The following is a 27227-nucleotide window of genomic DNA, read 5'->3' as shown; positions in this document are numbered from 1 at the left end:
CCATTTGATAATTATACAAGGAAAGTAGATTCAGCTAAAATGGAAAGTAACTAGACTAAAAATTAATGTACAACAAGAATCATGGTAGGACTAAAAACAGAGGAAATTTTAGAGAATTGAGAGTGATTGTTGGAGAGTAATTAGCGCTTGTCTCTTCAGTTTTTCCACCATCAGCTAGCAAACCTTTAATTTTGTAAACATTTTGTTGATCAATATCTAAATTCCTTTGAGCCACTCATGCAGAGGAAGTACACTTTCTTGGCGCACAATGATTTCAAAGGACAGCTAATTAAAAGAAAATGATCCAAAGTAGAAGATCGCAATCGCAATTTTTCAAAGCCGGAATAAGAAGCTTTGGTGACAAATGACGAAGGAATTATGTTACAATATCTGATCCTCTTCGAGTTATGTACCATGGCTATGTCAACTCTAACTCGACAAGAACAAAGGTCCCAGCTCCCACATCATGAGGGTCAACATCCTGCAAGCTTTATCGATTTAGCCCCCATACTCTTTCTCACCCTCAATCATAACATCAATGACTGTTTATAAGCCTTGCAACGGCAAGCTTACTTTACTTATGGAACAAAAAGACTTGGGCTTTAATTCATAATAAAGTTTGGACCTTATAATTCATAACTCCGGAGAAAGAAGTCGGGCTTAGCTTTATATGAATTGAACCGGGCCCTGTTCAAAAAGCTGCAGCGCTAAGCCCACACGTGCTGTCTTTGTACTACTTGTATATGTCAAATCAAGGGAATTGTACCACGTACGTCTAAGTCCGTGGCTGTGTGCCACTGCAGTGCCAGTGTACGTGTCTACCGAGTTTAACCATAAAATCCAGAATAATGATATACACGTTACACATTTTTTATAACATATTTTATAATAATATTATAAAATAAAATAATATTATTTTTATAAGATATTTTTATAAAATATAATTATATAAAATATTGTGAAAAATATTGTTTCTAAATCATTTTTCAAAAATTAAAGGCCGAGATATATACTAATTTGGTCCAGTTCTTATCCCGCAGTTGTAATCAGTGAAGGATACGTCAGATTACAACCTTATCACAAGCATATTTTCATTCACATGAGCAGATGAACAGATAAGTGATGATATATTGTTTCATTTTGTAATTTGCAAGGCTAGATTTGTAACTATATATATAATTAATAAATTAATTAGGTGATCTCTCTCTCTCTTCCGAAACATATATATATATATATATATATATAATATATCATTGTGGCATGATCAGGCATTCCCAAGTGTAAATATCAAGGCAAGCAGTATCTTTCTGAAGACACGACTCTTTATCATTAGAAATCAACTAACACCACAAATGCATTATCGGCTGGGTGCGCCCTTTATAGCTTTTTTGCCTTGATAGTACACTACTACCTTTTGTTCATGTTACACAATAATCAATATTACAAATCCATATCCAGCTCGCACATTGGCAAATATATCCTATTTATATATATATATATATACATGATCTCCGACTCCGAAAGAAAATTATATCTCTAGTTATAATTAATTATCATGTTAGTATTAAAATATTGTACCGTTCGAATTTTCTAATTATTAATTAAATAGGAATTTATCTCATCATCATGTATTGAGTAATTTGGCTCGTAATTGAATAGATAATTTAAGAATAAAGATCAGATTTTGCTGGACTTTTTTTAGGGTCACGGTCCAACAAGGCTAGCTAGTACAAGAATCGAGTTCGCTCAATCCAAGTGTGACCGAACCTTGCATAAAGTCGCTAGACGCGCACGTGACAACAGCTCGTACAAACCTTAGCGGAAGTTGCAGGTTAAACACTCAACATTTAAGTTTAAATTTCACTGTATTTGTTTGAAACACCTATTTATAATATCTGAGTTTTCCAGCTAATTAAGGCCCATGAAAAGCCTAGAGTTCTCTATACTCAATCATGATTGGTTCAAACTTTAAGCTTTTGGTGGGCCTTCCAACTTGGTGGGAAGGACCACAGGCCGTAGCAAAACGGTTTATTATTATTATTATTATTATTATTAACGAAAGGAAATAAGCCCCTTGAATTGAACTTTGATGTTGACGATGTTAAATATCAAAGTGCGAGGACCATTTTCAGTACAAAGGTCCTCCCTCCAAACAGGGACCACATTTGCTTTAGCATTTCCTCAAATGAACATCCATCACAACTTTCCCCATCCACCTGAAAACAATATGAGAGACCAGACCAACTTACCAATATATACTGCTACTCCATTTTTCTTGATTAATGTCCTTCTATAATATCTTATGGGCATATTGGACAAATCATAACCACAGAACATTAGGACTGGTTTGTTTTGAAGAGTAAAATTTAAAATTTTAAAAATCTTTAATTTTATCATTATAATTTTTTTAAATTTTTATATAAAATAAAATAAATAATTTAATTTTGTTATTGAAAACAAAGGAAGCAGTTTGACATGACCAATTTGACTTGACCAGACATGTTAATTAGTGGTTGACGCAAACAAACCTTGAGACATCGGGGCCTCCTCATGTGTGCATGTTAATGGGGGCATTTGCGAAACGCCGAAATCTGTCATATCACAAACGGTAGTACTGGACTACCTTTTATATGGTTCTTAGAAGATGACCACTTACTTACCCGTCACCAATGATTTGAAAGAAAAGAGTGCGCAAATCACAACCATCAGAGGTAAAGCCGTACTGATACATGCACCAATGTTATCTTAAAACAGGCTTCGGGCACTTTACACTATCCAATGAAAGAGTGCCACGTCATAAATTCATCAACCTTACGGTAGTTTTCCTCGTAATATTGACATTAGAATGGTTTTTTTATTCTTAAAATTTTGATTAATAAGTAATTTTTTTACTTTTAACTAATCATTCAAAATTTAAAATCTATATTGAATTAGTCATCACACTCTTTATAATAATAAAATATTTTTATTTTTATTTTTATTTTTTTATAATTAATTTTTATTTTTTAATTAATTCTATTTTCATAATCTCTTAAATCTCCTATAATCTCCAATAATCATATTTATTTTCATTTTCATAATTTAGTAAACAAAATTTCATCACACGATATCAATATTATCAAAATAATTCTATCGATTTTCAATGCAACTAAGCCAATTCTCACAAACATCATCACTCAATATAAAGAAGATTATGCTCACAAACTGGTTGCAAGCAAATCCTATTGCCAGTTGCAAGCAAATCTCACAAACAGGATGCTCACAAATTTTGTTTTTTCTAGAATGCTTGGCCGCCATCATTTGAAGGCTATACAAGACTTTGATAACAACTAATGCAAAATGAGAGTAATAAATAGGGTGGTAACCAATCTATAAAACTATGAACATCCTAGAAGTTGCCATCCTAGTTGCTGTCCACATTCTCAAACACTCATATTTGTGATCCAAAATAACAAAAAGCTACAAAATAATCATGGGCTACAACTCCAAAACAAATACAACCACAATATACAAAACAATCCCAAAATATTACACCAACAAAAAGGCTACACATCTTCAAAAGATAAAGATAGAGATGGAGATGAAAATTGCTTCATGGATTTCTCAAAAATCTATTTTTGAAGATTCAAGAAATACTTTCGTTGCATTCCATTCATGCCAGTAAGATCCATCTTTATAATCTCCATATCGATCTTTCTATTCTCCGTATCATTTTTCCTCTTTTTCTCTGCTAGTAATTGAGCCCTATCAACATCCAATTTACTAGTCGCTTGTCTTCTTTCAGACATGAAAACAACTCTATCATTTGTCATGTAATTTTGACTTGATTGGATTACGATTTTGAGTTACTTTCTAGCTAGGGAATGCAATTGTGTAGCCCACTTTCTAGAAAAAGTTTCTTTACTTGTACATAAGGAAAGAATATGGATAGAAGAAGGCCTAGAAACAATTTTGACTTGATTGGATTACGATTTTGAGTTACCATAAATGTTTCAAACTTACAAACATGAAGACAAGCGAGACCAAAGAAACTACCCGAGACCATAATGCAAACTTACAAACATGTTTCAAACTACCAGAGTCCATAATGTAACTTCAAGGGAACTCAAAGAAACTCAGTCCACGCTCCAAATAATTCGATTGACAGTTCAGGGAACTCAAATAAACTGAATACCTTAAACCAGATTTTGCGATTTCTAGAGAAACATTATAGCACTTTCCACCATTATTTATCCCTACCTCAATCTCATTGGTTTGAATCAAGGCTAGGGTTTCAAATCAAATCCAAACAACATTAATAAAATCAAACCCAAACAATAAAATTAAAAGTAGAATCAAGACTAGGGTTTGATTTTTAATCAAACCCAAACAATAAAATCAAGAGTAGAATCAAGGCTAGGGTTTTGAATCAAACCCAAACAACATCAACAAAATCAAATCCAAACAATAAAAATCAAGAGTAAAATCAAGACTAAGATTTTGAATCTTACCGCTTGTCGTGCTAGAGAGAAGCTGTCGCAGTGCCATGTTGGAGAGTGCCGTCGCAGGAGAGAATGGTTGTGGAAGAAGAGAAAGAGGGAAAAAGAGCAAAAAAAAAAAAACTAGAAGAAGAGAAAGAAGGAAGAGATGCGGGAGAGGGAAAAAAAGAAAGAAGAGAAAAAAAAATAGAAGAAGAGAATAAATGAAGAGACGCGAGAGAGAAAGAGGGAATAAGAGAAGGAAGAAGACAAGAAGAAACGCGGGAGAGAAAGAGGGAAGAAGAGAGAGAGAGACTTTGCGGGAGAGAGAGCTGAAATTAATAAACAATATATTTGAAAGTGAAACAGTGTTTTTTATCTTTGAAAAAAATGATGAAATTACCGTAGATAATATTGATAATATTTAGAATGAAAAGTGTTTAATTAATTTAATGTGGATTAACTATTGATAAAATTCGTTAAATTTAAAAATGAAATATTATTTGGAGAAGCCAATGTAGATGCTTCAAACGTTATTTCTCTTTATTTTCCAAATCCTCTCTCTTCCACTTCAGTCATCTTCCTTAGCCGTTCCTCTCTCTTCCTCTTCACTCTTTCTTCTTCACCGTCAACCTCCCTGTCAAGCCCAAATTTCTGAAAGTTTCCTCCGTAGATCTAGTCGTCCTTATGCTTGTGTTTTAAAGAAAATGGTAAGAATTCCTATTACTTATGCTTGTAGAAATATTTTTCTAAATATTTTCTCTATAATTCTTTTCTCGTCAAAGCTCCAGTTCTCAGATGAACCCCCTAATTCCTATCACTAATTTCATTTGCCACATCGAAACTTGCAGGAGATCATGAATTCCCTAGAGCATTCACAATTTCACACGAACACCCTGGCGCATTCACAAGTTTTTAGAAATATGAGAAAAACTGTAACTTTCCGCCAAAAACATCCCACATTCGGCTGCCTATGACTAATTTATTATCCTTCAACAAATTTATATGAATACTAAAATAAATTGTATTGGGAAGATCAAATGTTCTCACATTTAAGAGAGGAACTTACATACGGGATCTCAAGACATAGATATGAGATCTGTGCCGACGGGGAGAATGAGAGAGAGATGGCGTTTGGGCTGGTTTGTTCGAATGTGAGAGAGAGAGGGCAATGGAGGGCACGCACCTCCGATTAAGAGAGAGAGAGAGAGAGAGAGAGAGAGAGAGTGAAGAGAGACTGTAGATGTGGTTTCTGAAAGGGAGGGAGGGTGGAGAGAGAGAGAGATTAGTCGTGGACTCGTGGTGAAGGGGATTGCATTTCTAAAAGGTTTCTGTGTTTTGCATCCATTGTAAACTTGTTGTACCTGCCACATTTCACCCTCCCATTAGTGGGTGTAAATCTTATAGTTGCACAACGTTCGGCCTGTAGGCGCTCCCATTGAAAAAACAAAGTATATTGGTAAAAATAATTATTAATTACTATTTATACACTATTAATCTTTCAAATATTTGCTTAAGGTAAGTTACAAGAACACACACCATGGTTTTTATTGTGTTTTTTTCTTCCTCTTTTATTTTGAAACATAGTAGTTGCATTATTATTTTATTATTTGAATTATATAGATAGTATGTTTTATATATCGACTTCGACTCGAGAATAGAATTTCAAGGATTTCAGAGAGAGTAATTTAGGGAGGTAAGCCCGCAGGATTTTAGTGTAACACGTGCTAAAGACGATGCTTTTAGTAATCTCAACTTATCCTACACTGAAAGCTTTAAGGGAAAGTGATTGAGCCTATTGTACGTATGATTGGCCCTTGTCATACCGGCCCTTTTTCTTTTTAGTCTAGTTGATAACAATAGCTTCTTTCTTATCACTGTTTGGATTGAATGAAAGCTCAACCAACCACCAATTAACCGACATCAAAAAAAAAAAAAAAAAAAAACCCTCAGATCTAAGTAGAAAACCAGCAGGCAGCTAGCTAGCACTTGTATACTCACTCTTGTACATGCAGAAACAAACAGTATCATAGACATCAGGCAGCCAGCTATAATCTTTTGGAATGTTGTTCAGGACAAAAGATCCGAAAACCCAATTCCAAGATCTGAAGCTCGCATAAATACAACCTGAACCCCGAGCACCGCTCCCTTTTTTTTTTTTCTTTTTTTTTTAATAAAATAGATATTACTCTTCATTAAGAGATAATTTACAAAGTTGACTTAAAAAATAAGTTAATTACAATCATTAGTAACTTTTCAGTACACTTTCGTGATTGACATGGTCTAGTCCAGACAGTAAATCTCTAAAGACTTAGATCTTAGAGAAACTACCACCTCTGTCCACGACAGAGGTTACAAAGCCTTATACTCCGACTAAGCAGGGTAGGGTATACTAAATCTCACCAAAACCCGTCAACGAAGAGGAGGGACTACAACTCCATTCGGACCAAAGTTCGAAGGCACTATTTTGTTTAGATGTTTATTAACTTAGAAACTACATTACACAAAAGAAACTATAAAGAAAATACTGTACAAAAAGGAAAAAGCAGTGCACAGAGGCTGCTATGGCGCGCCACTCTGGGAAGAGAACCGAAAGTCAACCATGGAGATCCCAGACTCACAAACTCCAGAAATGCCGCTCGTGGCGTTGGTAAAGGGCTTCCCGGTAGTGCGTGAATGTCATGCGCCGAATGATGCCGGAACTTCAATCTGCGCATGTGAGCTACTCGTCGCTCCGTTTGGTGCCGCATTCGATGGTCTTGAAGATCAACAGTTGGGCAACACCATGGCAGGGCGCGTGGTGGCCTGTGGGAGGCGAGAAGATCTAGATCTGTAATTTTCTCTTATTTTGTTTGAAAATATACACAAATAAAATATTACATAAAAGAGAAGAAAGAGAGGAGGAAGGGAGAGAGAGAGGGAGGGAGGGGGAGGGGGAGGGGGAGGAGAAGGGAGTCAAAGCTCCCATCCCTCTAGCCAGATCTGTAAAGAAAGTTTTAGCGAGAAGGGAAAGAATTTTAGAGAGAGGAGCGTCAGTAACTCTCCCTTCTTGGCAGTTAGTTCTCCGGTCCAAAAGATTATTTCAGTGATTACCATCAGTTTGAGACTTGAATACAAAGGCCAAGGCTTGGTGTCTGACATATGAAAGACATATCTGAGACATTACTGTTGTTATTGTTGTGGCTATCGAGGAGATTTTACTCTGAAACTTTATAACGTGTACAGAAAAAGACTGGCCAATTTTGCTCAAAATTATCTGCCTTTTGATATCAGGCAGCTGAAGCTAATCTTAAAAAAAAAATGATAGTTATATTTGTGATTGTGTAATTATCTTGTAATTATTTAAAAATAAATAAATAAATATAAGTTTTATATAAAATAATAATAATTTTTTAATAATAGACTTTATTATTTTTTAAAACAACTTTACGTATCATTATTCAAACTAAAAAAGGCAAAAAAAAATTCATTCCAGTAAATGAAATTAACAGTTCTAGATAATCTTTTAAGAACGTACAATCAATCGATTTGGTTACATTAAGTTGGATGGATTATATATTGAGACGATTGAGAAGATTTTGCCACTGTTTGCTGATATCTTAGGCTAAAAGATGATGAAATTTCTACCTTTCTATGGATCTAAATACTGTAGATGTAGTTTTACAAACAAACAAGCCCGTGACCAGTGTTGGGAGATTCTACTATGTGTATATGTGATTAGGAAAAAAAATCAGGAAGTCTCTCCTTTGAAACTGATTCGCTTCTCCTCTGGCTATAGCTTGTCCTGCTACATTTGTGGTTCCAAGGGAGACGGGTCACGCCTCAATCCACCTTTTGGCACAATAGCAGATTCGCCAAGTGGCTCCAGCCAACCACCCCCCCTCCCCCATTTCCTATTTATAAGCACAGACCACCCATGGCAGTCTCCTGCATGAACCATCCCTTCAACTAAAACCCATCTTTTTTCTCTTCTTCTTGATTCTTTACTAGTCCTCCTCTTCCATAACCACCTTCACCATCTATTTGATTTTAGAGTAACTACATGGCTTCAAGCTCTCTGAATAAACAAAACTCCAGCTCCTCTTGGACGGCGGAGCAGAACAAACGGTTTGAAAAGGCACTGGCTTTGTATGATAAGGACACCCCCGACCGGTGGCAGAATGTAGCCAAGGCCGTGGGTGGGAAAACCGCTGAGGAAGTCAAAAGACACTACGAAATTCTTTTAGAGGATCTCCGGCACATCGAGTCTGGTCATATTCCTATTCCCAAGTACAGGTCTAGTGGACAATCTTGCTGAAGAAGAGAGGTAAATATTTCCCAGTACATGTACGACCATCCTTACCCCCCCTTCTCCCCCGGATGGTCAGCTTCTTTTTGTATCTCTCTTCTTTGGTCTTTGTCATGCATGGACTCTCCCATTTTTTCTTTGGTCTCGACTCTCATACTTCAAATTGGGAATGTTTATCACCATAAAATTTAAAACTGGAGCTAATGACAAGGCCAAAAGTAAAATTATGGGGTGATAAATATAGACCAAACCATAAATAATAAAAGCAGTAGTTTTCTCTTGTGAATTGATGCGTCCCAACGCCGAAGTTCAAGCCCAACTTACTATGGGTGTATTAAGTATTAACAGACTAATGCACAGATAAACAATACAGCTCATGACTCGCTGCATGCTGCCGAATCAAAAATGATCTCACTATTTCACAGAGCAGGGTAATGCTAAAAAGGGGCCTACCATAAAAAAAGTACTGGAAACTAACCCTATGGCCTATATATATGACTTTAGACAAAATGTGGCCCACACTAAAAAGATTTTTTAAGAGCCATGTGGGAGCGAAGAAAGAAAGCAATACGCACATCTGTGTTGTACCCAAAAAGGCTACTCTTTGTTGAAATTACATGGAATCCCCTGAGTAGATGAGTATGCAATGCCTTCATCACAAGCACCAATACCTTTGAGGAGATATGGAAGAGTGCAGAAATGCACCAATGCTTGCAAAATGAATTGGACCTTCGAAAGAAAAATTCAAGTTTTCCTTTCCTTTTCTTTTTCTATCTTCAGAACTTTTTTCATGAACTAACATCATTTTAACTTCTTGCCTTCTATACAGGCTTCTGAAGTATCTTAAGCTGCAGGGAAGGCGTGAAGTCCAAGCCTCTTCGACCACATTCTAGATGAGCAGCAGATTTGAGAGACGTAAATCAGTGTATCTATCACTGTGAAAATCCCTCTCTCTCTCTCTCTCTCTCTCCACTGTAGTTGAGGTCGTTATCCTACCGTTCAAATCTAATCTAATAAAATATCAATCATTAGAAACAAAGTTTGTTGTTGTTCACCAATCCTGTAAAATCACCATGTCATTGTTTGAAAGGAAAACAAAATGCTGCCTTCTTTTCCCTATGCAAAGCCAATGCCCGAAGCCCATGCGATTCTTATCGGCAGTAGTATCTATAAATTGGTCACTGAAAAGAAAAAGAGGAATTTTTCAGTTCACTTCCTTGAAAGGTTGGTGGGTGGTTGACAAGAGACGACGCGGGGGGAGTTGGGGGTGGTGGTGTTTGAATGAAATGGGCAAACTAACTGAACAAAATTTATATATTCTCAGGTCCAATTTGGAGAATGTAAACTGTTTAATCCCATAATATCTCTATTGGGAGGCAAACTAACTGCACTTATTTTTAACTAGTGATCCGGGGCACTGGGACTTGGGGGAAAAATATCTTTTCTTCCGATTTCTGATAGCAACAGTTGTTGTCATAGATATGAATTCTGATCAGATTGGAGAACTTCCTTTATCTAGCCAATTTTGATCGATTGAGATGGGCTGGGGAATATACATTAGGCCCGATTAATTTCTTTGTTAATGCTCTGGCCCAATACTTGTACTATATAATAATAATTATTTTAAAGAGACTCTTCTATGGCAAGGACTATACATTTGAAGCAGTTTTGGGAAGACTGAAGGGAAGAAAAAAGGGGTTGGGTGTTGAGCGGAATTAGGCCCATCTTGCAGTTCGAAGACAATGAGAATTATCAATCAGATGAAATCACATAGATTTTTTTTGACTGAATGATTTTCTTTAAGTTTTGCCAAATTTAGTGATTTGTGGTATTTTACATCCCAGTTAAAAACTGAACATTTAAATATGTCATTCCATTGAGTTTGGTTTACACTTTACCATACAATTAGGACAAAAACAAAACAAAAACATCACGATGAATTGTAGAAACCATAGTGCAAAAGGCCACAAACCACGTTTAAGCAGCCGCTTCACTATTTTCTTCGAGTAAAGTTTCAAGAATGTCTTTGAGGCATTTGTTGTAGATGAAGGGTCGTTCCATATGAGCAAGGTGACCTGCTTTCTCTATGCTTTTCAGTACTGTCGCTCTGCCTCCCAATTGCCTGTGATCATCACATGAAATATCAAGTTCATTCCATCATAATTTGATCCACACAAGAGAGGTTAATTAAAGTGATCCCCATCTAACTGTTTTAGCTTTAAATTAAATCAAACGTCTGCCCCAAGTATCGTAAATTGTTAATAATAATCCATCTCCCAAGGAAACAAACATACCGCCTTAAGTTCTCAGCACCTTCCATGGTGAATATGATGTCGTTCTCTCCCCACAGTAGATGTACGGGTACCTTCTGCAAAAATATGGATTAAATTAGCAAGTAATTAAATATCTAAAACCCTTATATTCTTTTTATCATTTCCTTTCATTTTTTTGGCTCTAGCCTTCGAGGGAAGGTAGAATTGTTAGTTTGTTTTTACAAATACGAGATAAATTGAAATTAAAGTTAAAAAGTTGAATAAAATAATATTAAAATATTTTTAAAAAAATCTGAAAAAGTTAAATTATTTATTTTATTTTATATAAAAATTTAAAAAACTTATAATAAATGAATGAGATAAAATAAAATAAAATAAATTGAGATGAATAGTAATAAAAACAAACGAGGCTATCTTAGTTCTTTCTCTCAAGTAGAACATTGCTACATTCACAGAAGATTTTTATCAAAATTCTTTATTGAACACTTAATATCTTTTTTTTGTTTGTTTTTTTTTATCTTTTCTTCCACTATTTTTTTAAACTATTTAAATGTTTTTTGAAAATTAAAAGAAATCACATATTTTTTTAAAAATACTTTCTTAATTATTAAATAAAAAAATAATTAAAAAAATAAAAAAAAACGTTTGGATAAAGAATTTCGTAGATGTCGGCATAGTGTTTTCCAACAAACAATGGTTGGTTAAGAATTAAAAGCTAAAAGGGGCCCGGGATTGACTCTGGATCCTGACAAGATTTGTTGCACCCAACTAACCAATCATTTATTGCAAAGTTTTAAAAATCGTTTCCTACCTGCTGGTATGGTCGATATTTATTGTACTGGTCACTGGATCGATATAGATATTACCTGTATTTTGTACCGGCTTAAATACCAGCCATACCGGCCGGTATCGGCCGTTTCAGACTAAATTTCGACCTGTACCGGTCGATATTTTGGCTTTCATTTTTTTTTTTTAAACTACAAGTTCATTTTTTAACTTCTAATTTAGACTAGACTATTTATAATTTATATATATGTATGTATTTATATATAATTTATTCATATATAAACTATTATTTTAGAATATAATTGTTATATATAATTTATTCATATATCGACTATTCCGAAACGGTACACGAAACGGTACTGATATCAAAATATTTCGTTCCAGTACCTTAACCGGTACGCCATCCGATACGATATTCAAAATATTGATTATAAGACCTGGTCATTGTCAAATTGTATGGTGAAAGTGAAAGATAGACCTGGTCAATGTCAAATTTCATCCGGTTTTTTAAATTTTTTCTTAAATTTTAGTTAAAAATGACCATCTTTATAATTTTATCTTAAATTTTATTTATCTCTTAAAAATTTTTTACATTTTATTTCCTATCATTTTTTTATTCTATTAAAATAATATTTCTCTATTCTTTCTTAATTACTTTTTTCTCTCACTTCTATTTACAAATTTAATTATTCGATATTTTTTCTCATATTTTAAACTATTACTCTAGTGAATATTTTAAATAAAAATTTCAACTATTTTTAATATTTTTAAAATTATTATTATTTTTTATATTTTCCTAGTTATTTAAATTATTTTTAAAATTATTATTTAAAACTATAACAAATATGAGTATGACAGAAAGTGTAGATGATTAGAAGAATAATTAATTTAATTGAAATGAAGAAAATATTAATAAAAGTGATTTAAGAGATAAATAGCAGTTTCCTATATTTGGAGAACTACTATTCATTTCCTAAATATTTTTCTTAAAATAAAGATTATAATGGAGGGAAGTTTTGAAAATATTTCCTAAACATTTCCTTAAATTATAAGAAAAATGATATTATAGAGTACGGATGAGAATGCTGGATCAAAGGAATATTTTACAGGGCGGATCAACAAACATTATTTATGTTAAAAGCGTACGTGAAGTACCGCCTTGGCTCATTACGTCTAGAGAAAGCCATTAAATGCAAGCATCATTTGCAAATCAAGAGGAAAATTTATGGCTTCTTGGAGCATTATCGTTAGATTATGCAAATCTAAAATCATAATTTGCATAATATTTTATGATTTTTTATTTGACTATTCTATTCAAAATATATTTTCATATTAAATTATCTATCCATTAATCAAAATAATAATAATTTAATATTTTTTTAATATTTTACAATTATACCAATTATATGTTAATTATAATTGTAAAAAAAGATAGAGACAAATTGTAAAAATCCAATTATAATTAACATATAGGTAGATGCAAACGGTAAGCATCCTAATTAATAAGTAAAAGATGCATGAGGGAGGTAGCCTTTTGAAAGAAAATTGGAGAAAAATAAAATAGAGGTGAGCATTGTAGAGGTTTTAAAAAATTGGTTTTAGAAAATTATTCCCAAAAATAACCTAATTTTTGAAAACTCAAAAATAATGATTACACTAATTACTTGTTTCCAAGGCAATCAAAGTGCAAAAAGAGAGTATTTATGAGAGAAGTTGTTAATACTTTTGGTCGAGATGAGATGAGAAGAGTTGAGATAAAAGTTAAAAGTTGAATAAAATATTATTACAATATTATATTTTAATATTATTATTATATTAGAATTTTAAAAAATTAAATTGTTTATTATATTTTGTATGAGAATTTAAAAAAGTTACAATGATGAAATAAAATAAGTTGAAGGAATTTCTTATTCCAGACCGGGCTATTTCTCTACCTAATTTAAGATTTGTCATGCTTTATCTATCCTCGTGTTAAAAAATGTGCAACTATGTCTATAAAAGTATGTGTTAATATCATGTTTCGTACATTTTTGGGTCAGATTCCAACAATTAGGATATTCTGAAATGGACCTACAAAAGATATAAGGAAAGACAACTAGGAAATGGTAGCCTTATAGCCGGGGAGTCTCTAATACCAAAGTTAGTAATTATTTTTGGAAGTTTATAAATAAGTGAGAGAGTCTAAAGATCAGAGAGAATTTTCTCGTACTTGAAACTTGCTATTTATACTATAAGTCTTGGGAGACAGATCGTGGCTGCCCGAGTCCACGTCATTCATACTGTTCACTTTGTCAGAATCTTTTAATGCGGCGTGACTCTATAACGGCGTCATTAATGTGGCATATGGTTCGAGTAATAGCGCCATTAATTCGACGTGTCCTTTCAATTTCCTTCTACCAGTCAGTATCATTGGTGTTGTATTGATATCCTTCTTATCAGAAGATCGAGAGTTCCCTGTACAATATGCCTACTACGCAGGCAAGCACTCTAAAGCTAGACACTACTCAAGGAGTCTCCAAATCGTCGAGTTTCATCCCCTGCAACACACTCCCTCCTGCAGGTTGCATCTAGAGGAGTTTATCCATGGGTCGGGTTGGAGACTTTGTTTGTCCTAAGCAGAACCTTTGGTCTTAATTCCTTTAGTCATTTCAAGCCCACTAGGTCGGAGGGGTGAAAATCCCCATTCAGTATGCATATGAAAATTGAGAGAAGCGATATGAGTGCCAAAGGGATATATAAATAGTCAATTGAGTGTTTTCTCTTTGATGAGTTTGTGAGGTTTGGGCTGGAGTGAAATTTTACAGCTCTTTTGTACACCACTGTTGATTAGGAAATTTCTTTGAGATAGTTTCCGCTATTGGATGTAAGATATTTTTCAAGCTAAATCACTTAAATTTTAGTGTCTTATATGATTGCTGAAATTTTATTTATTATCTTTTTCTACTTCTTGGCCATCCTAAAATCTCCATTTCTCACAACAAAAACTAAACAACTTTCCCAATAATCTTAGAGAATATATCCACTGTAAAACAAACAAAAATAAATCTCAGAGTATTTGATTATAAATTATAAATTACAAATAATAATGATCAACTCTTTCTCTTTAGATAGATGCTATGGACTGCCTTTATATAAGCCGGTAATTACTTTCAAATTTTAAAATTAAATAATCTCTATAAATTAATCATAATGAAATATAGCTGAAAAAATACTCTTAAGTAATTAAACTAATAAAAAAATTTACTCATTGTCATCATATTATATACTACATATAATTTTTTTCTTTTATCAAATGTATAGTGTATGGATAATAAGTAGAAAAACTCAATTAGTTTAGAAAGAATAAAACTAAAAAAGATTTAAAAAAAAATTTTTTAAAAATGGTGTGTAGAGATATGAGTAGCAAAGCTACATAGTTCCAACTGTTTTTTTTTTTTTGGTTATTAGGCGTAAATTAACCAAATATCAAAGATTATACATATATATATATATATATAATCTATTCATCATCTATTTTTTCATTATTATCTCATCATTTTATGACGTGACATTAAATAATAAATTTATAAATAAAATATAATAAATAATCATATCATGAAATAATAAAAATATAATGAAAAAATAGATAATATATATATATATAAATAATACTACTTTCTCGTACCTGTGGATGATGAGCTAGGTTAAAGTCCTTATCATCAATGACCATAGCCTCGAGTAGCTCCTCTTTTTCCTTCCTGTGGTCAAACATTACCTGCAAATCGCAATGAGATTATCAAAACGACAATCAGATCAAGTTATAAGTATTTGAGAAAATTTATTTGTGACATGATATGTTGACATATATATATATAAATAATTCTACTTGACTATCTAAACTTAAGCGTTCGTGGACCTCTTGACGAGATATCACAATATATGCCACATAATTTATTAAAAAATTAAAAATACGAACACAAAAAAAAAAAGTAGAAAGAACCAAAATTTTCATTACACTTTTTATATTTTTTGACGCATTTTTAGTTTGAATATAATTTATCTGTTGTACTTTATAAACCACGTGGCATTATGATTGTTCAACCGAATTTCGATCTGAAAATTTGAATATATTTAAATCGAAATCTGGATTTCAAATCTGAACTGAAACCGGATGAATTAGAATTTTAAAAATCCGAATTATGGGTTCCGGAATGAATCGTTTTTATTTTTCTTTTTTTTCTCAGTTCAGTTTCAATGTCTTGAATCTTTTTATATTTCGTACAGCTCATCTCCATTGTCCGTTGTAAAACGTTTGACTCTAGTCGCTAGCACTCTGCAAACTCACAATGTCCCCCACGGAAAATGCTTGGGATGGGGATCCCGCTGAGCTTCTCGCTCTACTTTTTTATTTTTAGGATTTTTTTACTTAGTAGTTAAAAATGTATTGTTTAATAATATTGTGAATATTTAAATATATATATTTAAAAGTGTTAAAAAATTATGTAAAAAAATTTTAAAAAAAATATAATATTATTAAAAAATATTTTCTTAATCACTAGAAAATAACTGAAAAAAAAAAAAGTAGTGTGGGAAGGTTCAGCAGAATCCCTAGCATTATCTTTTTTTTTTTTTTTAAGTGATAGGAGATTTTATTGGTGTCTGCATATGATCAAACGATCGTACCTGTTGTTAATAAAACAAAATATATTAAGACTCGGTTTATTTTCAAACTTCAAAATCTTATCCTATCTAATTATTATAATTTTTATAAATTATTAAATAAAATATAAAAAGTAATTCAATTTTTTAAATTATAAAATAATTTTTTTTTTAATAATATTTTATTTAACTTAGTTTTAACTTTTCACGGGGCTTGAGTTTAAACCAGGGCGACAATGATATTGAAAGCGCTGTACGTACCTCGAAATAGTGTCTGTAAATGAAATTCGGAATCCATGGCAACTTGACAGTGGCAAGTTCTAAAAGCAGCTTAACCCCCTTGATCGAGTCCGGGAGTAAATACTCCGACCAGGACTTGAACCCAATCCTCTCAAGGCCCGCACCACTGATGGACTTGGTCAAGGCTATGACAGAGCAAGTCACCACCATGGACTGAACCAGGTTTGGGTACATCTCAGCCATCTTGAACCCAACCGTCCCTCCATAGCTAAACCCTACCAAGGTGCACCTCTCCACCCCCAGCTTTTCGAGACCCTTTGCCACGCACTCCGCTTGAAACTCCGGCGACCGTTCAGATCTATCTGTGGTTGAACCACCAAAGAAGAGAAAATCCGGCACATATACTCTGTACTTTCTCGCTAGAGCTAAGACTTGAAACTGCCACGTTATAATGCCGTCTGCTGCAAATCCATGAAGGAAAACCACAGCAGGCTTCGTTCTGTCTTGTTTCTTGGCATGTTTGCTTTTTTCGGGATTCCTGTGGATTTCATTCGGGACCCAGAAATTTAAAATTGTTCCTGGATCGATTTCCACAATTTGGGGTCTCACCCCAGCAAGCTTCATTAGCGCAAACAGAAGTGACTTGTATACTGCAAAAGTGTTCACCATCTCTCTCTCTCTCTCTCTCTCTCTCACCCACCGTATATATAGTACCAAAGTACGAAGAAAAGAAAAAGAGTAATATTAAATACAAGTCTCAAATAGACAAACTTCATACAAACTTTTTATAAAATAATAGGTCTCACTAATAAATAATAATTTTTTTATATTTTTTTAAAATGTAATCTATTTTTTTACAAAAAATTATACGAGACTTATCTATTTGAAATTTGTATAAATCATTTCTCAAATAAGAATAAAACCTTTATTTTTCGTACGTTGTTTAACCTTTGAAGAACGGTTTGAGAGCAAATTGGTTTGCGCAAAGTTTTCCGTAAAAGTGTGGCCTATAACTTTGCCTTAATACGTCATTGGCTGAGTGGCAAATTGTGTTGCATGAATAATTGTAATAGTTGATGCTAGTTGAAGTTATATCGACAAGAAAAAAATTACTCAAAAGTTCGACTTTTTGACTTTAAGGAAAGTTTGGCTAATATGATTAATAATCTCACTCTTTATAATAATAAAATATTATTATTTTTTTAATTTTATATCTAGTCTTTTAATGCATAGAGCTTGAACTCCACATAGAGCTTGAGCATAGAAGAGTGGGAAATAATTTAAAATTCATTTGCTAATAGTCAAATTTACGTGGCAATGTCTAATCTAATGTGGGGGGTTTTAAGGGGACATATTAGTTAAATTTTAGCTAAAGTTAGAGGGATGTACTGAGCCGATTATATATATATATATATATATATATATAATTATAGAAAACTACTTTAATCACAAATAACTTTTATGGCCTATGAATTTATTGTTATAAGATTTTTTATAGTGTAACATTTTCATATTTATATATTCATGAAGAAATGCTGCTTGGCATGCATCTCTACATCACACATCAACATGTGATTTTTTATTTTTATTTTTTTATTTAAACACACATACTTATACATCAATGCCCGAAGCCGGGGGGATTGGGTGTTGAGCGGAATTAGGCTCATCTTGCAATTCAAAGACAATGAGAATTATCAATCAGATGAAATCACAAAGGCTTTTTTTTTTTAATGGATGATTTTCTTTAGAGAAAACCCTCCTGCAGGTGTCTCCTATAATCTGCATATATCGGAACCCAATGAAAAGTTGTCTTGTGTGCAGTACATGAAGATGCGATAGAGATGCGTCTTACAGGGAATAAACACTTCTGAAACGAAAATGGTCCCACTCTCTCTGTTCTCTTGAACGAAAACACTCACTCTCTCTCTTCTCTATGCGCTCTCGCTCTCTCAATCCCAAAAGGCAAAAACCCCTCTCTCGAGAAAAACACTCCCTCTCTCTGTGCTCTCTCACTCTCACTGCTCTCTCGCTCGACGGAACTTCACTCTCTCAGAATCTGTGACTTTTCGTTGGGAAAAAAATCTCCTTCCTAAAAACCAAAAGCCTAGTGTAGGTAATTGGATTTAATTAAATCAAAATAGTTATGATATTTGACTCAGGAAGGAGAACGATTCAGCTCGAGCGAGAAGGGGAGAGAGCAGTGGTCCCCTGCTATGCGTGTTACATGGTTTACTGAGAAACACCTATGTGACAGCTCGTAATTCGTCTTTGAAAAATAACGTTTATAGGTGCCTCCTGCCCGAAGAGGAACTGTTTTCTTTAAGTTTTGCCAAATTTAGTGATTTGTGGTATTTTCTTAGTTCCATAAATATACATCCCAGTTAAAAATTGAAATTTTAATATGTCATTCCATTGAATCTGGTTACTTTACCATACAATTAGGACAAACGCAAAACAAAAACAACACGATGGATTGTGGAAATCACAGTGTAAAAGGCCACAAACCACGTTTAAGCAGCTTATTCACTGTTTTCTTCGAGTAAAGTTTCAAGAATTTTTTTGAGACATCTGTTGTAGACGAAGGGTCGTTCCATCTGAGCAAGGTGACCTGCTTTCTCTATGCCTTTTAGTACTGTCGCTCTATCTCCCAATTGTCTGTGATCATCACAAATATCAAGTTCATTTTGGCCCCGTTTAGGTTCATAAATGAGTTTAGATGGTCTTAGATTAATTGAATAAAATATTGTTAGAATATTATTTTTTAATATTATTAATGCTTTAGAATTTGAAAATGTTAAATTGTTTATTATATTTTGTGTAGAAATTTAAAAAAATTGAATATATTTTGTGTAGAAATTTAGAAAAGTTGTAATAATGAGATGAGATGAGTTGAACTGGGTTTCCAATCCAAACCGGGGCTTCATCTTAATTTGATCCACACAAGAGAGGCTAATTAAAGTGATCCCCATCCGACTGTTTTAGCTGTAAATTAAATCAAACGTCTGCCCCAAGTATAGTAAATTAACAATATATTGTTAACAATAATCTATCAACCAAGGAAATTAAAGTCAAGGATACAAACATACCTCTTTAAGTTCCTAGCAACTTCCATGGTGAATATGATGTCGTTCTCTCCCCATAGTAGATGTACCTTCTGCAAAAACATGGATTAAATTAGCAAGTAATTAAATATCTAAAACCCTCATATTCTTTTTTTCATTTCCTCTAAGGTTCCGTTTGAATTTGAAAAGTGTTTCATCTCATCTCATCTTATCTCATTATTACAATTTTTTCAAATTTTCACACAAAATATAATAAATAATTCAAAATTTTCAAATCTCAATTCAATAATAATATTAAAAAATAATATTTTAACAATATTTTTCTTAACTTTTATCTTTCATCTAAAACTATATTATCTGGTCATCTCATTTCTAAATCCAAATCCATCTTTTAATTCTTTTAGATCTAACCTTTGGGGCCGGGGGAGGGAGGGTAGAATTGTTTAGTGGGATCCATGTTAGTTATTTTTCTCAAGTAAACCAGCTGGCTAGGCAGAGAATTAAAAGCAAAGGTAGGTTAAGAATTAAGAAATCTTGCATAAGAGGGGTGGGGAATTGATTATGGATCGTGATAACAAGTTTCTCTCGCACGTTTCCAACTAATCAATCATTTAGTTATTATAAGACCTAGTCATTAGGGGAGGGAAGCGAGACTTCGCCCCCGCATGGCGGGGCGGGCAACCCCACTCCGACCATGCAGGGGCGGGCCCCCTGCCCCACATCTAGGGCCCCTAGCAGGGGCGAGTGGTAAGGAGGGCCCAACTCCGCCCCGCCTCCACTTACATTTATATATATATATTATATATAAATATAAATATATATTTATATTTTACAAATTGTGTATATATAAATTTATATTACAATTTGTTAGATTTGTTCACAAAATATACATTGGTAAATTTAAAAATTATATAGTTTAAAAATTAAACACTATAATTTACACAAATTATGCACTAACAAATTTAAAAATTACATAGTTTTTAGATTATAGTCATATTTACAAAATTTAAATTTATAATTTAGATCTAAAAATGTATTTTTAATTACTTTTGCACTTGAAAATAATTTTTAAATCAAATAAAATCTAGTATTTTTTTTAAGTAGAAGGAGGCAGGGCGGATTCCCCCGCCTCCGCATCCCGGGGGCAGGGGACGGGGGTGAAAACCCCACCCCCCACGCCATGCGGGGCGGGGTGCGAGATGCGGGAAAGGGGTGCCCCCGCCCCGTAAGGGGCCGGTAGCACCCCTACTGGTCATTGTCAAATTGTATTATGAAACTTGAAAGTGATAATCGCTTTCATTAATTAATAAAAAGATCTTCTTTGGGTGCTTAAAGGGAATAAAGGAATCGGGATCCAATACTGTATGAAAAATGATAAACATTCTAACTTTTTACAACATATTACACAATCATATTTTAAAATAAATGATAGTTTAGTAAAATATTTTACTAAAATATCCTCACTTTAAAATATATATTGTGAAATATGTTGTAAAATGCATTGCATGGATATCATTGCTCATATTGTATAGGGCGGATCAACGTACAAACATTATTTATGTTAAAAAGTGCACGTGAAGTACTGGCTCGGCTTACTACGTCAACATAAAACCATTTTTTCTATCGATGCATTAAGGGCTGATTTGGTTATACATAACTAAATTATTTAATCTCATCTTATATTATAATTACAACTTTTTCAAATTCTCATATAAAATATAATAAACATGAATTCAACTTTTTCAAGTCTCAAAATAAAAATTATATTATAACAATATTTTATTCAACTTTCAACAAAACATCTCATTTCATCTCATCTGAATTGCGTAATTAACCAAACGAGACCAATGCAAGCATCATTTGCAAACCAAAAAAGAAATTAATGGCTTCCAATTGTAAAGGGAGGTTTGAAAGTTGAGATAAAGTAAGATGAGTTGAGATAAAAGTTAAAAGTTGAATAAAATATTGTTATAATATTATTATTGCCTTTTGCAAGACTTAAGTTGTCGGAGCCTGACACATAGGTGTGTGAAACACGACGTTAACAGCCCCATAATTTAGAATTATATGACAGCGCTTCATAGATATATATATATAAGTAATTTTACATACAACTATGAAGTACATAAACGTCGCGTAATCGCTTTGAAAAAGAGTGAGGTTCACTATTAAAAAGTTAATTTTTTTTATGTAATTTTTATTTTTTATTTATTTTTTTCAAAATAATTACACAATAGTTACACAATTCTTAATTATAAATATATTTTATTTGCCATCTATCCAGCGAATCATCGAGAAGCTAGTATATATACATATGAAAATACCTGTGGATGATAAGCTAGGTTAAAGTCCTTGTCATCGATGACCAAAGCCTCGAGTAGCTCCTCCTTTTCCTTCCTGTGGTCAAACATTACCTGCAAATCGCCAGTGAGATTATCAAGACGACAATCAGATCAAGTTATAAGTATTTGAGAAACTTTAGTTAGTTTATTGTGACCACAGCAATATATATATATATATAGAAATAATTTTACTTGAATCTCGAAAATTTACCGTTTAAATTGTTGAGAAATAATCTCACATTATATGTGGATAAAGTTTTGAGTATCTTTATAAGTAATGAACAATCCTTTCTTGTAGAACCAGTTTTTCAAGATAAGTTAGATCTATAAATTTTTTCATGGTATTAGAACCTGCCATAGGACTAATAGGGGCTCACACTACTTATCCTGTGACAAAGATAAAAAAAAATACTGGTATGCACATGAGGGAGGATGTTGAAGAATAATTTCACATTACCTGTGGATAAAGTCTTTGACATATTTATAAGTAATGAGCAATCTTCTTTTATAGAATCGGTTTTTCAAAATGAGTTAGGCCCATAAATTTCTTCACAAATAGACCTCGAAATACCATAATTTGATGCCACGATGTTTGTGAAAAAATTTAAAAACATGAACACAGAAAAAAAAAAAATAGTAGAGGGAACCTAAATTTTCATTAATCTTTTTGTATTTTTGGACGCATTTTTAGTTTGAATATAATTTATTTTTTGTTTTTCATAAACCACGTGGCGCCACTGCAGGATGTTTTTCATAAACAACTACATGGCACAATGTCAAGATGGCTATCTGAAAAGTAAGTTTTAAATGCCCCCAGTAACAATACCTTATGTGCAAGGAATATCACCTATTAATCCAAGCAGTCAACATATATATACATATACATAAATATATATATTTATGGTGATATCACAAGTACAATTAAGAAGTTTGATATATATTAGCATGTGCATGATTAGAAGATGATTTGACAACATATGAAAAATAGTAAAAATGTCAAATATGAAATGAAAAATTTCTATGAATAATTTTACCTTGATCTTCCTATTACTCCTAGATAAAAATACAAGTATTTTAATAAATCTGCTAAAATTCATGCCAATATATATATATATATATATATATATATATATATATATATAAGCCCAGCGTTAACTGAGATGGACGGCATGATTATGTTCCCTACATGTAATGTAAGTCGAATTCCCTGTTTGCATTCATATACTGAATGTTTTTTGTTTTTTGTTTTTTGAGATTGTATTGGTGTGCCTGCATATGATCAATCGATCGTACGCGTTGTGAATAAAACAAAATATATTAAGACGTTTATTTTTAAACATTCTCGTCTCATTTTATCTGATCATTATAATTTTTATAAATTTTTAAATAAAATATAAAAAATAATTCAATTTTTTCAAATTATAAAATATAAATAATATTAAAAAATTATATTCTAATTATATTTTATTAAACTTAATTTTAAGTTTTATCTTATTGGCATTAGTTTAAACTGTTGGGTTTGCTCCTTTCCTGAATCTCACATTGGTGGGAGAAAAGTGAGGAGGAGGCCTTAAGGCTTATAAATAGGGTGCTTGACTTCTTAGTTAATTACACCAAGTTATAAGCTTAATTAATAACTTATGATTTTAATAAAATTTCTCTATTAGCCTTTTCTTGTAAAAAGGAAAGATGTGAGAATTAAAGTTTTGCTAGTGGAGAAGCTTTGTGGGTGTCATTTGGGGTGAGGAGAAAAATTGTGTAATTGTAATAATTTTTTATATAATATATTTTCTTCTCTGGGTCTGGTAGTTTTTCTCTTGTTTTAGAGTTTCTACGTAAATTCTTGTATTGTATTATTTCTCTGTTTTTCTTCATATTTTACCAAATGGTAGATCTTGGGGGTTGAATTTGGGAGGTCCAAATTCCCAACAAGTGGTATTAGAGCCATTAGGTTCTTTTTTTTTTTTTTTTTTTTTGTGGGTGGAGCGTTGGTGTGGTAGAGTGAATTCGTACTGTCGAATGAGGTTCTGTCTATGAGATTGAAAATTTAAAATGTATCCATTGTGATCCTCCAATCTTTCCTGGGAACCTTGAAGTTCTGTTTAGGAAAAAATAATCTTTCTTGAGAATTTACTTAGTGAGTACCATTTATTTCTACGGTAAAATTCATCGAGACAATGTCAGGAAGTAAGGCTTCAAATCCTATTAGATATGAGGTAGAGAAATTTGATGGAAGAATTCATTTTGGCTTGTGGCAAGTTCAAATCAATGATGTTTTGATTCAATCAGAATTACACAAGGCATTAAAGGGCAGACCAACCCCTGAAGTCAGCAGTGATACTAGCGTGACTAATAAAACAAATATCAGATCTGTAATGAGCGATGCAGATTGGGAGAATCTAAATTTGAGAACAGCAAGTGTGATACGTCTATGCCTGGCTAAGAATGTTTTTGTAAATGTACATGGAATATCTACGGCAAAGGAACTCTAGGAAAAGCTCGAAGAGTTGTATCAGACAAATGGTATCTCGAATCGGGTATACCTGAAGGAGCAATTTCATACACTGCGGATGAGTAAATGTACGACTATTTCAAATTATTTAAGTGTTCTCAATGGCATTGTCTCTGAGCTAGAATATATTGGAGTTAAAATTGATGATGAGGATCAAGCCTTGAGGCCAGTGTTTTAAATTTCGTACCATACTAGCCGGTATGGCCGAAATTTTTCGTTTTGGCCATCCGGCCGGTACAGGTACTATATCTATTCCGTACAGGCCAAAATACCAGCCGTACAGGCCTGAATTTCGGCCTGTACCGGCCTATATTTCGGCCTATGTTTTTTTTTTCTTTTTTCAAACTACAAGCTTATTTTTTAACCCTCAATTCAGACTAGACTATTTATAATTTATATATATGTATTTATATATAATGTATTTATATATAGACTATTATTTTGGAATATAATTTTTATATATATTTATATATATAATTTATTCATATATCGACTATCCCGAAACGTTATCCCGAAACGTTATCCCGAAACGCTATTCCGAAACGGTACTGGTATCGAAATATTTCGTTCTAGTGCCTTGACCGGTACGGCATCCGGTACGGTATTCAAAACATTGCTTGAGGCTCATATGGTCTCTTCCACCTTTCTATGAGCATATGAAGCATATTTTGATACATGAGAAGGAGAAAATAATTTTTTCAGAGGTTACCAGTAAACTCTTTTCTAAAGAGAGAAGACTAGGTGATGAAAAAAATGGTCTACTTGAGAACTTTGCATTGGTAGTAGTTGGTAATGGGAAGAAGAATAACTCCATGAAGATGAAAGTAGTCTACTGGGGGTGTGGACAATCTGGACATGTCAAGAAAAATTGTCCAAGAGCAGGAGCAGGTTCGGCAAGTGGCTTCAAGTCAGTAAATGGAGATACTGGTAATGAAACTAACGTTGTGTCTCTCTCCTTAGCTAGAAAATGATGTCTTTTAAAGGGACATGTACATCCTCATGACATGCCGTTAATTCTCAAAATTGACATGATATAGGATGTGTTAAGGTTAGCGGGCTCACAAGTTTACACACAAGCATTGGTTTGGCATTAATGCAGGGTGTGGTGGAAATTCATGTCGATGGCTAATGAACTTCCAGGAAAGTGAAATATGGAAGTTGCACTATAATTTTTCAGCAAGTTTATTTTCGACATGAGCCGAAATTGAAATGCTTGGAATTAGTTTATTCTGAGTGGGTATGCTTTTATGGTGGAGCATGATAGCAGAAGTTATGAAAATCTTCATTGCGGTGTAGCGTGGCTGTGGGATCAGCCAAAGTCGCAAGGTGAAAATTGTTGGGTTTACTCCTTTCCTAAATCCCACATCGGTAGAAGAAAAGTGAGGAGAAGGCCTTAAGACCTATAAATAGGGTGTTTGGCCTCTTAGTTAATTACACCAAGTTATAAGTTTAATTATTAACTTGTGACTCTAATAAAATTCCTCTATTAGCCTTTTTTTGTAAAAAAGAAAGAGATGAGAGTTAAAATTTATTAGTGGAGAAGTTTTGTGGGTGTCATTTGGGGTGAACAGAAAAATTGTGTAATTGTAATAATTTTTCAATGTATTTTCTTCTTTAGACCTGATGGTTTTTCTCCTGTTTGAGAGTTTCCAAGTAAATTCTTGTGTTGTTATTATTTCTTTATTTTTTTTTCATATTTTACCAAACGGTAGATCTTGATGAATGAATTTGGGAGGTTCCAATTCCCAACATAAACTAGGGCTACAATGATATTGAAAGCGCTGTACGTACCTCGAAATAGTGTTTGTAAATGAAATTCGGAATCCGTGGCAACTTGAAGGTGGCAAGTTCAAAAAGCAGCTCAAGATCTTGATGAATGAATTTGGGAGGTTCCAATTCCCAACATAAACTAGGGCTACAATGATATTGAAAGCGCTGTACGTACCTCGAAATAGTGTTTGTAAATGAAATTCGGAATCCATGGCAACTTGAAGGTGGCAAGTTCAAAAAGCAGCTCAACCCCCTTGATCGAGTCCGGGAGCAAATACTCCGACCAGGACTTGAACCCAATCCTCTCAAGGCCCGCACCACTGATGGACTTGGTCAAGGCCATGACAGAGCTAGTCACTACCATGGACTGAACCAAGTTTGGGTACATCTCAGCCATCTTGAACCCAACCATCCCTCCATAGCTTAACCCTACCAAGGTGCACCTCTCCACCCCCAGCTTTCCCAGACCCTTTGCCACGCACTCCGCTTGAAACGCCGGCGATCGTTCAGATCTGTCTGTGGTTGAACCGCCAAAGAAGAGAAAATCCGGCACATATACTCTGTACTTTCTCGCTAGAGCTAAGACTTGGAACTGCCACGTTATAATGCCGTCTGCTGCAAACCCATGAAGGAAAACCACAGCAGGTTTCGTTCTGTCTTGTTTCTTGGTGTGTTTTCTTTTCTCGAGATTGCTGGGGATTTCATCCGGGACCTAGAAATTTAAAATTGTTCCTGGATCGATTTCCACTATTTGGGGTCTCACCCCAGCAATCTTCATTAGCGCACGCAGAAGTGGCTTGTATATTGCAAAAGTGTTCACCATCTCGCTCTCTCTCTCTCTCTATCTCTCTGTCTCTCT

General features: G+C 33.5%; 2 protein-coding genes and 1 pseudogene across 2 annotated transcripts; 1 reads left to right on the top strand and 2 right to left on the bottom strand.

The window, feature by feature from the left end:
* The first annotated feature begins 8207 nt into the window (after positions 1-8207).
* LOC121256636 (protein RADIALIS-like 4) lies at positions 8208-9784 on the top strand. Its single transcript, XM_041157476.1, is given in 3 exon segments — positions 8208-8741; positions 8743-8763; positions 9575-9784. Coding segments are annotated over 3 exon segments (327 nt in total). The 5' UTR covers positions 8208-8499; the 3' UTR covers positions 9639-9784.
* A 667-nt stretch (positions 9785-10451) lies between these two features.
* Positions 10452-17387, bottom strand: LOC121256634 (epoxide hydrolase 4-like). The gene is made up of 4 exons (XM_041157475.1): positions 16704-17387; positions 15469-15558; positions 11040-11113; positions 10452-10867 (listed from the first exon to the last, which is right to left on the bottom strand). The coding sequence occupies exons 1-4, from the start codon at positions 17349-17351 to the stop codon at positions 10723-10725; spliced, it is 957 nt and encodes a 318-aa protein (XP_041013409.1). The 5' UTR covers positions 17352-17387; the 3' UTR covers positions 10452-10722.
* A 1706-nt stretch (positions 17388-19093) lies between these two features.
* LOC121256635 lies at positions 19094-27227 on the bottom strand (annotated as a pseudogene).

This window comes from Juglans microcarpa x Juglans regia, chromosome 3D, assembly GCF_004785595.1.
Source record: "Juglans microcarpa x Juglans regia isolate MS1-56 chromosome 3D, Jm3101_v1.0, whole genome shotgun sequence".
Taxonomy (NCBI): Eukaryota; Viridiplantae; Streptophyta; class Magnoliopsida; order Fagales; family Juglandaceae; genus Juglans; species Juglans microcarpa x Juglans regia.
Note: the sequence above shows the minus strand (reverse complement) of the source record. Positions and strands in the feature narration are given on the sequence as shown.

Coding starts and splice junctions, on each gene's coding strand:
- LOC121256634 (XM_041157475.1), bottom strand. CDS start 17,351: ATGGTGAACACTTTTGCAGTATACAAGTCACTTCTGTTTGCGCTAATG. Junction 11,114..15,468: donor ACCTAGCTCATCATCCACAG/GTACGAGAAAGT, acceptor ATATTTTTGCAG/AAGGTACCCGTACATCTACT. Junction 10,868..11,039: donor GGTGCTGAGAACTTAAGGCG/GTATGTTTGTTT, acceptor TGATGATCACAG/GCAATTGGGAGGCAGAGCGA.